The sequence below is a fragment of the Geotrypetes seraphini genome, chromosome 8 (assembly GCF_902459505.1).
Source record: "Geotrypetes seraphini chromosome 8, aGeoSer1.1, whole genome shotgun sequence".
NCBI classification, from domain to species: Eukaryota; Metazoa; Chordata; class Amphibia; order Gymnophiona; family Dermophiidae; genus Geotrypetes; species Geotrypetes seraphini.
The window spans coordinates 153,452,644-153,470,813 of record NC_047091.1 but is presented as its reverse complement, the minus strand read 5'-3'; the positions used below and the strand labels follow the sequence as shown (position 1 = coordinate 153,470,813).

Below are 18,170 nucleotides of genomic sequence, written 5' to 3'. Positions count from 1 at the left end.
AACCGAGCAGAAGTATTCATTTAGTAGTTCGGCCTTAGTGGAATCCGATTCTGCATAATTCCCGTCCGATTTCCTGAGTCGTTCTATCCCATCTTTGTTTCTTTTCCTGTCACTAATATACCTAAAGAAGGATTTATCCCCTTTCTTAATGTTCCGCGCTAGATTCTCCTCTATTCGGAGCTTGGCCTCTCTGACTGCCTTTTTGACAGAATCTGACTGTTTAGATAAGTCTGAATTGTAGGTATTGACATCAGGTCTCTTAAATTGAGAGCATCGAGGTGAGTGTTGGGATGGATGCTTAGGTGAATCTTGAGGAAAGCATCGAGTTAACCTTGAGGAAAGCGAAATCATCGAGGAGAACATTGAGGTGATCTTGAAGGAAAGTGTCGAGAAGAATGCCTTGAGGAGTGTCGAGAGCATGAAGAAGTATGCTCTTTGGAGGATGAAGTGCGCCCCCTCATATGTGACTCTCAATGCTTAGGAGTCCGAGAGTGATCTTTCGATGCTGGAGTAGGCTGATGCTCAGACTGGGCTGAGGCTGGATGCACCAAGGTAGGTACTTGCATCAAGAAAGCCAACTCCTTCTGCAATAGCTCTCTAAGCTGATCCTGCAGAGTTGGCGCTGGTACCAATGTTATCAAGGGTACAGAGGGTGCAGGTTACATCAGGTGTCTAGGTATTGGTAACCTTGATGTTGAGGCATGCCTCGGAGGTGAAACATAGAAACATGATGGCCCATCCAGTCTGCTCATCCACAGTAACTATTATCTCTTCTTGTCTTATAGGTCCCACACGCCTATCCCATGCTTTCTTGAATTCAGACACAGTTTCTGTCTCCACCATCTCTTCTGGGAGACTGTTCCACGCATCTGCCAGTTGCAAGGACAGAGATCTAGTTGCAGAATGTTGATGCTTTGAATGTGTCGATATAGAAAAAGCCTGCAACGATGCTGAAGCCTGCCTGGAAGGGGAGAGATGTTTGGGCTTCTTAGCCTTTCTACGAGGTTCCCCTTAGAGAGGCAACTCCGATGATGCAGAGGTGGAATGTGTCATCGATGCCATTAATGTCTGTGTCAATGTTGGAGTTGCTGGATGTTGAGTGTCAGCAGTCTCCAGTCATTGTCGATGCTCTTGAGGTTGATCCAAAAAGTTTCTCATATTGCAACTTCTTGGTTTTAAGCAACCTCTTCTGCAGTTGAGTGCAAAGCTTGCAAGTAATGTCTTGGTGATCAGGACCTAGGCACTGGACACACCAGTTATGTGGGTCTTTTCCTGAAATGGTCCTGTGGCACCGAGTGCAAAGAGCCTTGGACATTGAAGAAAAAATGCCAACGCAAAGTCAAAGGACCCAGTGGTCCAGGATGGTCAAGTAGTTGGGAATCTGAAAATACGTTGACACCTCTTGCCTGAAATCAGGCTGAAAGTAGCATGAAAGCCTGAAAAATGAAAACATTATTATACCAAATGAAGGAGAAAAAAAGAAAATACCAAAATTTGACTAAATTAAGGAAAAATTTAGAATGAGAGGCAACAAAATATCAAAAGTTTGACACACTTAGAGAAAATCTAAGAGACAGCTTCTCTGTTCCATGGAAAATAGAGAACTGATGGTCCTGCAAGCTGACATAGGGCAGGAAGGCACCGACGCATGTGCGGTATATGAGCCATCTTGTGATGGGATGATGTCACCCCCACACAAGAATATACTGCCTACTTGTCCTCAGATAATTATATATTTATACACCATTATTTCCTAATCCAGGAGGTGCCAACCCTTTTTAAGTGAAAGGACACAGAGGGACTGTTAACTCAAGGAGAAAGTCAGATGGCTATAGGGTCTTCTATGGAGCAGAGAAAAGAAAAGAAACATGTTGGACATTTTCAGTGATCTCAAATGTTTAGTTTAGAAGGAAGCAGAGAGCAAGGTTCCCAGGGGTAAGGCAGACAGCTTTACTCCCTTCTTTCCCCTGGGCCCCTGGGTGAGTGGGAGATGGCAGGGTGAAGAGTGAGGCACTGTTCCACTAAACTGCCCCTCCCCTTCCCTCAAAATACTAACCACTCCTTTGATCTGGGAAAAACATTCTAAAGGGTCACTTTTTATTCCAGGCCTTAGTAATTTAGGCCCCCTGCCCTAACCTATGAGCTCAAGGTGATGTACAATCAAAATACCACTTATCAAGACAGCACAATGGAAGCAATTTCATAAGGCTATCATAAATAAAAAAGTAGAAAGTGGTTTCATTTTTCTTCCACAACTAAAACAGCAACTGTATTTATATTATGCTATGCTCTGAAATGATCAAATTTCACCTAGCAAGTCATATCTTATAAAATTAATCTTGCAATGTAACTTTACCAGAATCTTCAGAGACCACAGAAGCTGGACTATCATTTGTTTTCCTGAGGTAAAAATTGTAAGCTGGGAAAGCACTGGTGTAGCCTGACTAAAACAAAAAAAGGGAGGCATTTATGAATTTAAAAGATTACAGAACAATATAGTATACTTACTTTATATCTACACAAACTAAACTTCATGCTCTGAGTCAGTAAATCAAAAACTATTTAAAAATTACTATTCTGTCACAATTTTCATATTTTAGGAGTCAGTACGCACCATTCCACACTAAATAAGTCAAATATATTAATTTCACTCAAAAATAATTATATAGAAAGGAAAAACTTCAAGTGCTCAAAAGAACTGGATTGCCTGATAGTTGGAAGTGAAGGACACAGGTGTGACCTATTATCAGTCAGAAAAACCTTCCAATTAATAATTTATGAAAAACCAGCGGCAACTTAGCTGAATGGAGGCGTTCCACGCTCAACAAGTCTTCCCATTTCACAACAGCTTCTTCAGGAGCCAAATACCCCGTCGCATTGCCAGCTGATTAGCTAACTTCAGTGTGCATATTATAAACACATTTCACTGTTACTAGACATGGCTGGGGCCAGAGCTTTTTTTCCCAGTACAGTGCATAAGCACTTTGATTTCTGTGGTGCCACAGGTTTGACAAAGCTAACATACTTCTATGGTGGTGAAGCGTGTTTATAATATGCACAGTGAAGTCAACTAATCAGCTGGAAGTGCTATGTAATGGAGTATTTGGCTTCTGAAGAAGCTGTTGTGAAACAGGGAAGATCCACTAAGCGTGAAACACCTCCATTTAGCTAAGTTGCCAATGGTTTTTCATAAAGTATTGCACCAAGCAATAGAGAATTAATATTCCAATTTTAAAAGATATTGGGGGGAGGGGTATAAAGCACTGTGTTGAAGTGTTGAACAAAATTAATTGGAAAGTTTTTCTCACTGAAAATAGCTCGAAGAGATGGATGCAGGTGTGGCCTATCAGGCTATCCAGTCCTTTTGATCACTTGAAGTCTTTTCTTTTCTATATAGTTATTTTGGGTGAAATTAATATATTTGACTTATTTAATGTGGAGTTGTGTGTACTGACTTATAAGTCAGGGTTTAACATAAGTAGTGTTTTCATTCATATTTTAGGGCTTAAATTGTGCAGCAATGGAAAAAACATTCTATTCTAGTCATAACTTTCCTTCCCAGAATCATGGTAGGTTCTTACCTCGATAATCTTCTTTCTTGTAGATGTGTCTAGTGGTCCTGAACACTAGGCTATGCATCTGAACCTGCAAGTTGCTTGCAGAATGCTGTCAATCATCTCTTGAACTTCGCCTCCTTCCCAGGGAGTTGCAACTGCCCCCTTAGTTTGTACAAAAGTAATCAAGTAGCACTGTAATGACAGACATAATTGGAAGGAGGGAAATGGGGAAAAATCCCTGACACTACAATTCTGTTCTGCACTGTAACAAGCATATCCATTAACATTATAACATTCAAGTAACTGATCAAAACAATAGAAAAAATGTAACCAACCAGCACTAATTTTATATAGAGCTTGAAGCTACTCGCCTGTCCTGCTACCAAAGACTTAAACCATACTATTTTCCTTTTTTTATATCCTCTCAGTTCATCTGAGAGACAGATAATTCTCCAAATTCAGACTGCTCTTAAGGCAGAAGACAGGCGAATCCCACTGACAGGGCAGGGCTTCAGGACCACTAGACATCTTAAACAGCCCACATATGCAGAGGAAACGGCCATTTTAATCCATCTAGAACATAAGAATTGCCGCTGCTTAGTCAGACCAGTGGTCCATCATGCCCAGCAGTCCGTTCACATGGCAGCCCTCTGGTCAAAGACCAGCACCCTAACTGAAACTAGCCCTACTAGCGTATGTTCTTGTTTAGCAGGAACTTGTCTAACTTTGTCTTGAATCCCTGGAGGGTGTTTTCCCCTATGGCAGACTCTGGAAGAGTGTTCCAGTTTTCTACCACTCTCTGGGTGAAGAAGAACTTCCTTACGTATGTACGGAATTATCCCCTTTCAACTTTAGAGAGTGCCCTCTCATTCTCCCTACCTTGGAGAGGGTGAACAACCTGTCCTTATCTACTAAGTCTATCCCCTTCAGTACCTTGAATGTTTCGATCATTCTCAATCTCCTCTGTTCGAGGGGGAAGAGGCCCAGTTTCTCTAATCTTTTGCTGTAAGGCAGCTCCTCCAACCCCTTAACCATCTTAGTTGCTCTTCTCTGGACCCTTTCGAGTAGTACCGTGTCCTTCTTCATGAACAACGACCAGTGCTATATGCAGTACTCTAGGTGAGGGCGCACTATGGCCCAGTATAGCGGCATAATAACCTTCTCCGATCTGTTCGTGATCCCCTTTTTTATCATTCCTAGCATTCTGTTCGCTCTTTTCGCCGCCACTGCACATTGTCAATCAGAACTCCCCAAGTCCCTTTCCTGGGAGGTCTCTCCAAGTCGAGGATTTAGATGCCAGCTTCCCTTTCTTGGCATCATTGGTCAGATCAAAAAGGTGATCCAATACGCGAAACTCATTGGTAACTTTGAGGTACCAGAGAAGCACTTGCTTGATATCCAGCAAATGCAATGCTTTATCATTTTTCTTAGACCCCATAAGGTGAAAAATGGACAAATTGACTTCTTGATTGACGTGGACAGCCAAGACTACTTTTGGTAAGAAGGATGGAACCGTGCATAAGGAGAGCCCTACTTCCATAAACTTAAGGAACGGTTCCCTGCAAGATAGATCTTGTAACTTAGAAACTCGTTTCACTGATGTAATCACCACCAGAAACACCTTCTTGAGGGTAATATCCAGAAGGGAAGCCTCCCATAAGGGCTCAAATGGAGCTCTACTGAGACCTTGTAATATGGTGTTAAGATTCCAGGAAGTGAAAGGGAGATGCACTGGAGGGCACAAATTTAGAGCCCCTTTAATGAATCGGGCAACATCTGGGTGAGAGGCCAGATAGCCTCTTTCCCTCCAAGCTTAGAAACAGGAAAGGCCTATCTGCACCTTCAGGGATTTGATAGGCCTTCTGAAATCCCTCTTGTAAAAGTCCAGAAATTGTACCGAAATTGGAACTCATAAGGGCTCTACATCATCCACAGCACACCAGTGCTAAAAAGTTGCTACCGTTGATAGCTTCTTAGCACTAAGCAGAGTGGAAATGACCACATCTGCATAACCCTTGCTCGTCAAGGTTGCCTGATTAAGAGCCATGCCATAAGCCCAAACTGTTCCGGATTCTTGATAGGGATTGGTCCTTGAGTGAGAAGTCTGAGGCCTTCATCCCTCTGGACTGGCAGTCTGAGGCCTTCATCTCTCTGGAGGTGCACTAAGTCTATATACCATGGTCTGCGAGGCCAATTGGGCATCACTAGGTCTACCAAGGTGGATGACTCACAATTGTGCAAATCACTTGCCTTAGCGTGGGCCACAGGGGGAAACACATACAAGAGTCCTTTCTCCAGCCACTGTTGGACTAACGCATTGAACCTCGCACTTTCGGGATCGTTTCTTTGGCTGTAAATGCATTCAACCCCACACTTCTGGGATCATATCTTTGGCTGTGTGTGTATTGTTCCCCATGTTTACAGCAAAGACAATCAGATCCATCCGGGGATGCCCCCAGTACCAAACTATGGGTGAATGGCTGGGGGGCACACAGAAGGCATTCCCCCGAGTTGAGAGTCTGCTGACTGAGAAAGTTGACCTGCACATTTCTACTTGCACGGTCAAGAGGGCCTAAAAATGAGTTTCTGCTCACTGAAAAAGAGGAGTTGAGCTTCTAGGTGTAATGGGGAGCTTATGGTGCTTTCTTGCCTGTTGACATAGGCCACCAGTGTCGCATTGTCCGAGAAGACTCTGACTGCCTTGCCTTCCAGAGACTTCTCCAGTGCCTGAAAAGTTAGTTGAATGGCTCAGAGTACTAGTCAATGTATGGACCACTTTTGCTGAACCAGTGGTCCAATGATCTGAACCCCCCCCCCCCCCAACCATAAAGGCTGGCATCAGTCGTTAGAATTTCCTAGGAAGAAATTCATAGAGGCATGCCCCTTATGAGGGCAGCCATCTGCACCACAGATTGCACTTTGCTTCTTGTAACCAGGAAAGCGGTTGCTGAAGCGAGTCCATCTGAGGAGACTATCGAGAGAGAACAGTCTTGGAGAGGCCTCACGTGCACTGTTGCCCAAGGGACCACCTCTATAGCTGCCAACATCGACCCTAGTATTTTCAGATAATGCCACACCATAGGAGTCCAACTCTGTAGCAGGTCCAAAATCTGTTTCTGGAGCTTCAGTCTACATGACTCTGGAAGAAAGACCTTGTCCAAGACAGTGTCAAACAAAACTCCCAGGTACTCCAGGCATTGGGTCAGCTCCAGCCAGCTCTTCTTGAAGCTAATGATCCATCCCAAGTCCTGGAGGAGTTAGACCACTCTCAAAGCTGCCAGTTCACCTTCTTTGGACACGGCTCTGATTAGCCAATCACCCAAATTTTTAATTTTTTTTATTTATTTATTCAATTTTTCTATACCGTTCTCCCAGGGGAGTTCAGAACGGTTTTACATGAATTTATTCAGGTACTCAAGCATTTTTCCCTGTCTGTCCCGGCGGGCTCACAATCTATCTAATGTACCTGGGGCAATGGGGGGATTAAGTGACTTGCCCAGGGTCACAAGGAGCAGCGTGGGTTTGAATCCACAACCCCAGGGTGCTGAGGCTGTAGCTTTAACCACTGCACCACACACTCCCCTGTGTATGTATGGGTGTATCTGCCACCATCACCATCACCCTGTTTATTTGATTTTGTATTTTATGTATTTTGTATGTATTTTACCTTTGTAAACCACCTTGAAGTTTGATTAGGCAGTATAACAAATTTTAATAAAACTTGAAACTTGGAGCTCCTTTTACTAAGCTGCGTTAGGGCATTAACGTGCAGGATTGCGCGCGATAGAAGCTAATGCCAGCATTGAGCTGGCGTTAGTTCTAGCTACATAGCGCGGGTTTAGCATGCACTAAAATGCTGCGTGTGCTAAAAACGCTATCGCAGCTTAGTAAAAGGAGCCCTTGAAGTGCCGTTGTGAGGCCGAAGGGGAGTAAAGAGAACTGGAAATGCAGCTCCAGCTATACAGCCCCACGAGGATAACCAGAAATTGTAATTTATTTGCCTATCCAAAGATTACTGGTTGTAGATACAGGTCTTTTTTTGGATAGGGCTTTCATGTTTCATGCAAGCAAACAGCAGTCCTGGTTAGGTAATTACATCAGTGGAGCCAGGTTGACCTACGGCGCATTTCGGAAAGAAATTAAAACTGTACTATTTGATAGATTTATTTCCTAAATAGAAGTTACACTAATTGCAATAATTCTACTCTGACTATCCTTAAGAATTATATTGTACATTTACTATTTGTATTTTGTACTTCGCTGATTGTCCAGCTTTCTTCAATATAAACTTCCGAGAAATCGTTTGATTGTGGCGGCATAGAAGAATAAAGTTATGTTATTTGCTTTGCTTCGGCATTCAATTTCAGTGTTTTACTGTCGGCTCATGTTCATTGTGCACATACAGGTGTTTGCTCATTACCATTTTAATTGCGGTTCGTTTTAAACCTTATCAACCATGGACCCTTGAGGAAGGCGTGTTTTCCGAAACACGGACTGTGTCGGGTCCCTTGGTCTGTAAAAAGGTGACATTAGTAACCGCATTAAAATAACTGGTATAATAAATATAGCCTGCATCTTGTACATACTGTCTGCAGTTTTTTCTTGTTTTTTGCATGTTATATGTTATGAAACCGCAAGTACCTGCTGTGGGCTGGAAAAAAGGGAATATGGAGATAGGCTGCTGTCAAATCAAGGGCGGCAAGAAACTCCCCCTGTGCCACTGCTGTTATGACAAACCGAATGGTCTCCATGCAGAAATGTGGCACTTTCAGTGCTGCATTAACTGATTTGAAGTCCAAAATTGGCCTCCATTCATCTGAGCCTTTCTTTGGTACGATGAAGTATATGGAGTAGAAAACAACACAAGGAAAAAAATTGTCCCTGTCTCAAGCTCGGTCCCCATCCTCATCCCGTCCCTGCAAACCATCTTATCCCATCCGCACAAGTCTCGAATAACTATGATTTTATATTGAACTTATTTTATTAAAGTATAAAAAGAAACAATATTGTGTACAATTGTCATTTTATAAACAAAAATAATATAGAGCAAGGATAAACAAAACCCGTCATACCTTCCCTTCACAAATATTCCCTCCACTATCAAGAAAACTGAATAAGCCCAATTATTACAGAATGCTACACAGAAAACTCATGCTAACAGAATATCACAGTCACATATGACAGGAATAGTTTTAGGGGAATGCAACTAGGGCAACTTCCCCCTGGTCAGAGAGAGCCATAAGCCAGCTGGAAGCTAAAAAAGCACAGCCTAGGCTTTGTGGTCCCCATTTATATCTAACACCAGCTCTAGCAAGAAACATATTTCAAATCTGATATATTCTAGTCACAAAACAGAAAATAAAATTATTTTTTTCTACTTTTTGTTGTCTCGTCATTTTATTTTTCAAATCACGTTAGTCTCAGGCGCTGGTCTATGTTTTCTTTTGTCTTCTCTTAACTCACTTGCCAGGGTCTCCTAACCATTTTACATGTCTTCTTTCTCCATGCTCACCATCCATCTTCTATCTCTGTGTAGGCTTTGCTCCCCATGTTCAGCATCTCCCTTCTCTATGTATCCTATACAGTATGTCCTTTTCTAGTATTTCCCCTGTGCCTATCTCCCTGCCTTCATCAGCTCATCATTCTATAATCCCCTCCCCCTGTGTACAGGGAGTGGGGAAAGAGAGAGATCCAGGGTTTCTCTCCCCCTACTGCCACATCCAACATTTCTCCCTCCCTCATCTCCCAGATCATGTGCTGCATTTTTCACTACTAACCACCAGCCCCATGCCCAACATTTCTCCTTCTATCACCCCTCTCCAGAACCATGCCACATTTCTCCCTCTCATCCTTCTCTTCTCCATGCATCTCTACCTCACTCCTCTCTATGCCCAACAATTTTCCTTTTTTCCTTTCCCCATGTGCACCATCTCTTTCCCTCTCATTCATACAATCATGCCCAACAATTCTCCCTTTCTATTCCCTCCCTCCCTCCCTATGTCCCAAGTTAGTGCCCCTTCCTCTCTCCCTCCCTTGTGTCCCAAGTTCATGCTCCCTCCCTTCCTTCTGTGTCCCGAGTTCGTGCCCCCCTCCCTGCCTTCCAGCCTTTGTCCCAAATTCATGCTCCTCCCCCCCCCTTCTCCCTTTGTTCCACGTTCATATTCCCTCTCTCTCTTACTTGTTCCCTTCTGGGCCATCCAGCAGAGCTGTTCTTTCCTGCCTTCAGCCACACTTGTTCTCTGCAGGGGCGCGAGCAGCGGCTCTTGCACGCTGCACATGGCTGACCCACAAGTCTTCCCTCTGATGTCAGAGGGAAGGCTTTCGGGTCATCCACGTACACCTCTGGGCACTGAGTCTCCAACCGAACACTTAGAAAAAAATACCCAAAAATAATAAAACCACAGAGCAGAGCAGAAACACTTCTGAGCAACTTGCTTGCAGAAAAATACTGGGGAGGGTGGGTAGGAGAAACTCCCTGGGAAGGAGGCAGAGTTCAAGAGATAACTGACAGGGTTCAGGACCACTAGACACATCTACTATAATAAAACCCTAAGCGCACATGCACACTCCTACTTGCTTGTTCCGTTTTCCGTGATCAGTAGGTCCCCGGCAGGTAGGAGTGCACATGCGCGCTTAGGGTTCTGTTTTCCTGTAAGCACACTAGCGGACCTCAAGGTGTTGTTTGGTCTGGCCTGCTCCCTTACTGCCTTACCATAGTGTATTTTTAAGTTCCAGCCAGACAGCAGGAAGGAAGGGAAGGGGGGGGAGGAGGATGTGTTTAAGGAAGCTGTTTTCCTATAAGCACACTCGCAGACCTCAAGGTGCTGTTGTTTGGTCTGGCCTGTTCCCTGCGTGCCTTGCTGTAGTGTATTTTTAAGTTCAAAGACGCAGCGGCGGCTCCTCTCACAATCCCCACCTGCGTCGGAAGTCCGACACAGGCGGGGATTGTGAGAGGAGCTGCCACCGCTTTGAACTTAAAAATACACTACGGCAAGGCACTAAGGGAGCAGGCCAGACCGAACAACAGGACCAACTTACAAATAATTCTGCCAATGGACTAAGGCAGCCGGCCTGACAGCGGGAAGAAAGGGAAGGGGGTGGAGGATGTGTTTAAGGAAGCTGTGGCTCTCATTGAACTGCTAGTTGGCCGGCTCCCTTGCCGGAGTTATTTTTCAGTTTACAGGTGCCGCCGCAGCTCCTCTCACGAGCCGCACCTGTGTCAGAGAAGACTTCCAATGCAGGCGGGGATCATTAGAGGAGCCGCGGCGGCACCTTTAAACTTAAAAATAACTCCAGCAAGGGAGCCAGCCAGACCGCAAGAAGAGAAGGGGGGATGAAGAAATGCTGCTGCTGCTGCACAGGGAAGTGGGGGGAGGAAAAAAAATTCTGCTGCACAGGAAAATGGAGGGGGAGGGAAAGCTGCGGCTGCTGATAGGGAAGTGGGGGGAGGGAAAAAATGCTGCTGCATAGGGAAATGGAAGGGGAGGGAATGCTGTGGCTGCTACACAGGGAAGTGGGGGGGAGGGAAAAAATGCTGCTGCACAGGGAAATGTAGGGGGAGAAAATGCTGCTTTGGCTTCTGCATAAGGAAGTGGGGGGAGGGAACAAAATGCTGCTGCACAGGGAAAAGGAGGGGGAGGGAATGCTGCATCGGCTTCTGCACAGGGAAGTGGGGGGAAGGGAAAAAATGCTGCTGCACAGGGAAATGGAGGGAGAGGGAATGCTGCGGCTGCTGCACATGGAAGTGAGGAGGGAGACAGAAAGAAAGGAAGAATGACACAGGGGCAGGGAGAGAGACAGAAAGACAGACAAAGGGGGCCAGGGAGAGAGACAGAAAGAAAAAGACAAGGGTAGGGAGTGAGACAGAAAGAAAGACAGACAGACATATATTCTAGCACCCGTTAATGTATCGGGCTTAAAGACTAGTTGCACTATAAATACCATTTAATTAGGAATGCATTGCAGGACACCAGAATACCACCAATTGTTTCTGACACCTGAATAAAAGGTAAACAAGGGAGACAAAGAAAACCAAAACCAAAACAAAAAGGGGTGAACACCTACATTATCTAATGCCAATTTTTCTGTTTGGTCATTCTCGCATATAAAAGAAGTACATCCCTCTTCTACCAGATTTGCTTTCTTCAACTGGCTTTGCTTCATTTTCTGTGTCCATGATGTTAGAGATTTGCTAAGAATAAAAACAAATCAGTTCCATTTCATCAAAATACAAAGATAGAAAACCCTCTAGAAGAATTTCACAATAAGCTGTTTCATGAGAAATGAACACAAATTCTGATTTTCAAAATGATCTTAACATAAAATGAAGTTACTCACCTGTAGCAAGTGTTCTCCAAGGACAGCAGGATGAATATCCATACTGATGAGAAACATTGACAGAGCACAGCACAAACATGTCCCCAGAAATCTTTTCAAGGAGCCTTTGGGAGCATCTCATTACACATGCGTCTTCTTGTCCACCACGGTCATACAGGACCAAGCCAGCCTATTACTAAAGCTCACAGAATTCAACTCCAAGGGGAGGTGGGTGTGGCAGCGTGATTATTCATCCTGCTGTCCGTGCAGAACACCTGCTACAGGTGAGTAACTTCACATTCTCCAAAGACAAGCAGGATGCTTTAGAACATCTTTTAGTGTTCTGGTTTTGCAATCATGTCGTGTCATACCAATGTTTTGCTGAGTTTTGTTCTTGATGTTGCCGATATGGTTGCGCAGTGACTGTTGTTCATTGATTGAACGTTGTTTCAAGTTGACCTAAATAAAAGTTTTTAAAAAATGCAACTCTGGATATAACGGACCATTTTTCCAGGTTCCTTGAAATCCGTTATTATGAGATTATACTGTATACTGTTTTATTCCAAAACGGTTTACAATAAAATTACATACATAAAATATTGAAACAGGTCAGAACAGATAAAAACAAAAGCAGAAAGATTCAATCCTTGCAATAGGTCAAATGCTCAAAGAAATGAATCAACAAATAATTGCGTTTTCAGTGATATTCTCCTTATTAAATTATTGAAGAGATTTAAATAGCTTACAGAAAATGATATCCGCATTTATGGGATTGACTGGAAAACAGTTAAGATTACATGTCAAATGTTTTTCTCGCCATATAATCTTAACATATTCCACTTAAGCAGGTTCCGGGGGCGCAAGAGTATACTTCTCCGGTCTCTGCATGATGGGTGGAGATTTTTAATTCAGCAGTTAGGAGGAGATCCAACTATAACAGATCAAATGCCTGTTAAGGGGAATTTAGCATTTTCCTCAGGGATGGACAATATTAACTTTGTTAGCTGGGAGGCTAAAGAGGTTGTTCTTTTGGAGCACTGAATGGTTCTCTGTGGACCGTGATAGATCTTCAGGGGCAAATAGGAAATAAATGTGTGGGGGGCAACAGGTTTGCTTATTGTCAAATTAAACATTATTTTCAGACTAAGAGGCCTTGGGAACTCAGGTGGGAGAAAAGCTTAGAAATTTTTTTAGTTCCATCCAGGAAGATAAACTATCTCTGGTATTCATAAAGCACTTATAAGGTTGATGGATAAGAAAGATTTGACAAAAGTGAAAACCAGATGGAAACTGGATTTGGAATATAACGTGCAAGATTGGGATTTGTTTTGAAAGTTCCAGAGGATTCCTCAAATAGTCAATAGTGCGCTCATGAGGGCGACCCAATTTAGAATATTACATAGGGCATATATGTTAAAGCTTCAATTTTATAAAGCAGAATATTAGATTCTTTACAACGCAGAAAATTCCTTTTTTTTGTTCCCTCTGGAACTGCCCTAAAGCAGTGTTCTTCAACCACCGGTCCATGGACCAGTGCCGGTCCACAGAAATTTCCTGCCGGTCCACAGGGCCAGCACGTGCATCAGGCCCAACACAGTGTTCTTCAACCGCCGGTCCACAGTGCGATCGATGCGGCATTATCTTCGAGCCAGCTCCCTCTTCCTCACTGATTCAGTGCACAAAGCCATGGGCAGTGGCTCCTACGGGCATCCTGCACCTGAACCGGAAGCCTTGGCTTCCAGATGAGGCACGGAACGTGCAAGGTGCAATTAGTACTATTATGGGAGCAGGGTCTGGGGTGGAGATTGGGTAGAGATGGGCGGGGTCTGACCCACGACTTAGCCCAGTATTCTTCAACCGCCGGTCCACAGACCAATGCCGGTCCACAGAATAATTCTTTTATTTCTGCCGGTCCATAGGTGTAAAAAGGTTGAAAAACACTGCCCTAAAGTACAGCAGTTTTGAAGGGCGGTAGTAACTTATTTCAATCAAAAGTGTTACAATCCCCTCAACACCAAAGGCATTAGTATTGGCTATGATTCAGCCTTCAGAGGTGGGCAGTAAGGGAAAATATATTTTGCTTCGTAAATTAACCCCCTCTTCTACGAAACCGCGCTAGTGTTTTTTAGCGCAGAGAGCTGCGCTGAATGGTCCGTGCTGCTCCCGACGCTCATAGGAACTCAATCAGCGTCGGGAGCAGCGCGGCTCTCTGCACTAAAAACCGCTAGCTCGGTTTCGTAGAAGAGGGGGAAGTTTGATAGGTCATAAATGTGTATTACAATCCTGGAATTCTCGGGAGATCCCGTTTTATTAGAGCTGGAGGAATCAGATTCATTTACTAGCAACGTGGGAGACTAGAGTTGCACAATTGTCTCTTCAAATAAAGAATTGTTTTCTGCAAATATGAGAACCTTATCTGCAAACTATGTCCCCTACAGGACAAAGTCATCTTCTTAATAAGTTAGGGAGCTGACACATGTATGGAAATATTGACTTGTTGATGTGCAGTTACTTCAGGGTGGGAAGGAGGTGAGTAGTAAAGAGGCATAAATGTTATTTCCTTCCTCTTAGAACAGCTGGGGGGAGGTTATAAGAGCCCAGACCCCCCTGGTTTTCATTTGGGGAAGAAACTATCAAAGTAAAATGGTGTGTGTTATAAATTACATATTGCAAGAGGTAGTACTTAATGTTTATATTTTTTGTTACTGATTGTTTTGCAATACATATCTTTGGCACACCAATAAATAAAGTGCATGTATACTCAACTTGAACAGTTTCTATCCTGGGCAGTAGTCTAGTTTAGCATGTCCTTATTGACTTTTTAAAACTATATTTCTGCTTGACTAAAGTAATAGAGTAGTAGAGTAATAGATCACTACAGGTCATTGACCTGGGGGGCCACCGCGGGAGCAGATTGCTGGGCGTGATGGACCTATGGTCTGACTCAGCAGAGGCAATGCTTATGTGCTTATGACTAGAGAGGCTTCCTAGCCAGTACAGAAACAATATTTTATTAGTCAGGCAGTTGCCTAAGTATTGCATGCTATTACTTTATATTCTATTATCTCAGTAGTACTGTAGTTTAGATAAAATTAGCATAGTATACTAAAGATACTCTTTTTTTTTTAAGACTGCATTCTTGACTCGCTAGGGAAGATTTCCAGCCAGCCTGGCAGAGAGAGATAGACTATCACATTCCTTTCCTACTGTATTTGATAAGCAGACAGCCAAAGAAAGAGAGGCCTCATTGACCACAGCAGGTTTGTTTGGTTTTCTCTTCCTTGTATGGTCATGGACTTCCCTCCTTGGCTAATTGCCACTTACCATACCATACAATTTCTTATACCCTGCAAAATTTTGACAAGAATTCATTGCAGCCTACAATAAGATTCTTAGATTATAAAAGAATATGACAGAGTAGAAGAATTCTGTTCTGTCTTGAGGAGAAGAGATATGTTTTTAGCATTTTCCTGAAATGGTAATAAGAAGAGGTCTGGCACAGATAAGAGTGGTAAGTTATTCCATAGTTTGGGACCTTGAGCCTTTCAGTGTAAAAAGTATAACTTTTACTATCTTTGTTTTAAGAACCCTTTCTATTTTATTGTACCTAACCAGCTCATTCCAGAGCTGTGCAAAAAAGCAACACAGAGAACACCTGCAGCAAGTGTTCTCTGAGGACAGCATACATATATTCTCACATGTGTGTGACATAATCAATGAAACACAGTATGGACACTGCCAAGTGCACTGTCACTTTAAATCTTTAGGTAGTGCCCCGAAAGCTCTTGTTTGAATTCAACCCAGATCTCCTCCTGGCGAGTTAACATCTGAACTGGAAGAGACATCGTTGTGGAAGCAGTCTTTGGTGCTTGTCGTCTGGGTGTGAGAGACCTCGATGTTGAGGCATGTCTGGGAAAAGACATGATTTACAGCGATGGAGAGCAGTCCATGGAGAGTCGAGGAGGTGGATGTCTGTGATGAAGCTGTGCCATGCCTTGAAAGGAAGAAATGTTTGTGCTTCTTAGCTTTCTTACGTGATGTTTCACCTGATGGATGAGACATGGAGGAAGATGTTGTGGATTCTCTGAAGAGTCCAATGGTCAACGCTCTCTACTTGGTGTCGGAACACATGGCATCGATATTGATGCTGGTGTCAATGCGGGCTGTGCATCAGGTCCTGAATTTTCTGCCATGCTCAATGCCGAACCCAAAAAAAGTTTTCACATTGGAGTTGTCGGGCTTTCAGCAACCTATTTTGCATACAACAAATCTCCCAATGGTCAGGACCTATACACGGAATACACCAGTTATAGGGCTCAGAGCTTGAAATGGTCTGATTACATCTAGAACATGTGACATTAAATTACTTTTTGTTCCATATACTTGATTGGTCTGCTCTTTGTTCTACATCTGAATCATCGCAGATTATCTGCCTCTCTTATGTTCCTCTGATTACATCAAGTACATTTCTTGAAACCGCTCAACACTTTATTATGCAGGGAAAAACGGCCAATGGCATGGGAAGCTTGAGTGAAAAGTATACTGAGAAATATTGATACCTCCTAGGGTGAAAAAGGGCCTTGAAGTGGCCCAAAGGCCAAAAAATTGACCAAATTAAACCAAACTCAAGGGAAATGTAAGAAAACAAAAGATGAAGAATTATGAGAAAAAAAGGCAAAGAACTAGTATCAGGAAGGCACAAAAAAGACTTAAGTTTGACACACTAAGGAGAAACTAAAGAGACAGCTTCTTGACTCCACAAAACAGTAAGAAATGATGATCCTGCGAGCCAACATCAGGCGAGACGGCACTGGCACACTGCCTAAGGATTTAGGGTAAATAAATTAACTGATAAATACCCAATCAAGTACTTCGCAAAACAACCCTCATTCAGTACTTGAGAAAGGTTGAGGTCCCCGGGAGATATAGACTATATACCAAGCAACAAATAAATGATTATTAAATTAATAAATGTGTGTATCCTCAGTGTGATTGTTAAGCTATAATGATGACTGCCGAAGCATAAGTCCAGGCTTTAGTCAATGGGCAGGCTATTTTCCAAGCCACGCCCACACCATCATAGGCATACACGTGTGTGTGGTGCAATGACACAAAAGTGCTCTCAAGTGAATTTTATAAATATAAAAATATAAGAAAATATCTCCAGTGAATCTCAACCAATAATTTACTCAACAACGGAAACAATGGAATCGGATTTATCCGAAACTAGGCTTAGTAGAGTCTGAAAGAATTTTTCCAGAGTTGGGATTTACCTGAGTGTTCTTGAAAAAAAATTTTTTGATGGGGATGAATTATGGATGAACTTTAGACACTATTCTTGAGCTAAATATCATTATTTTTGATTCCATTGTTGGGTAAATTGTTGGATGAAATTCACTGGAGATATATTCTTATATTTTTATATTTATAAAATTCACTTGAGAGCACTTTTGTGTTATTGCACTACACACACGTGTATGCCTATGATGGTGTGGGCGTGGCTTGGAAAATAGCCTGTTGATTGACTAAAGCCTTGACTTCTGCTTCGGCAGTCGTCGTTATAGCTTAACTATCACACTGAGGATACACACACTTATTAATTTAATAATCATTTATTTATTGCTTGGTATATGGTATATATCTCCCGGGGACCTCAACCTTTCTCAAGTAAGGATTTAGGGTGACAGTGAATTTGGCAGTGTCTGTACTGTGATCCATGGATGATGTCACCCACATGTGAGATTATGTCTGCTTGTCCTCTGAGAAAGACTAGCTTCAGACAGAAGATATAGAAAGATTAGGTACTTACCTCAGTAATCTTCTTTCTTGTAGATGTGTCTAGTGGTCTTGAACATTAAGGTCTTGTATGTGAACTAGCAAGTTGCTTGCAGAAAACTGTCAATCATATTTTTCAACTCCACCTCCTTCTAAGGGGGCTGCTCTGCCCCCTCAGTTTGTACAAAAGCAATCAAGTAGCACTGTAATAAAAGATATAAGAGGAAGGAGGGGAAATCCTAGACACTATAATTGTTCTGATCTGTAACAAACATAGGAAATAACATTATAATATCCAAACTTGTGCAACTAACACTAATTATGTATAGAGCTTGTAGCTACTCACATGAACTGCTATCAAGTAGATACTTAAACCAAACTGTATGGTCATGAAGAGTTACTTATGCATCTTCTTTCTTTCTTTTTTTTCTCTCAGCTCCTCTGAGAGACAGAAATCCTTCAAATCCAGACTGATCCTAAGGCAGAAGGCAGGCAAAACCCATAGACAGGGTGGGGCTTCAA

The 18,170-nt window shown here is 42.9% G+C and overlaps 1 protein-coding gene across 8 annotated transcripts in view; it reads right to left on the bottom strand.

Annotated features, from left to right (window-relative positions):
* Positions 1 to 18,170, bottom strand: part of MPHOSPH9 (M-phase phosphoprotein 9) — a 154,431-nt gene that overhangs the window by 100,602 nt on the left and 35,659 nt on the right. For all 8 annotated transcript variants that reach the window (XM_033954541.1, XM_033954540.1, XM_033954544.1 and 5 more), the window contains 2 exons: positions 11,622 to 11,748; positions 2,357 to 2,444 (listed from right to left, as the gene is read on the bottom strand). In XM_033954541.1, coding sequence (XP_033810432.1) covers positions 2,357 to 2,444; positions 11,622 to 11,748 — 215 coding nt within the window. The remainder of the gene's footprint in view (positions 1 to 2,356; positions 2,445 to 11,621; positions 11,749 to 18,170) is intronic.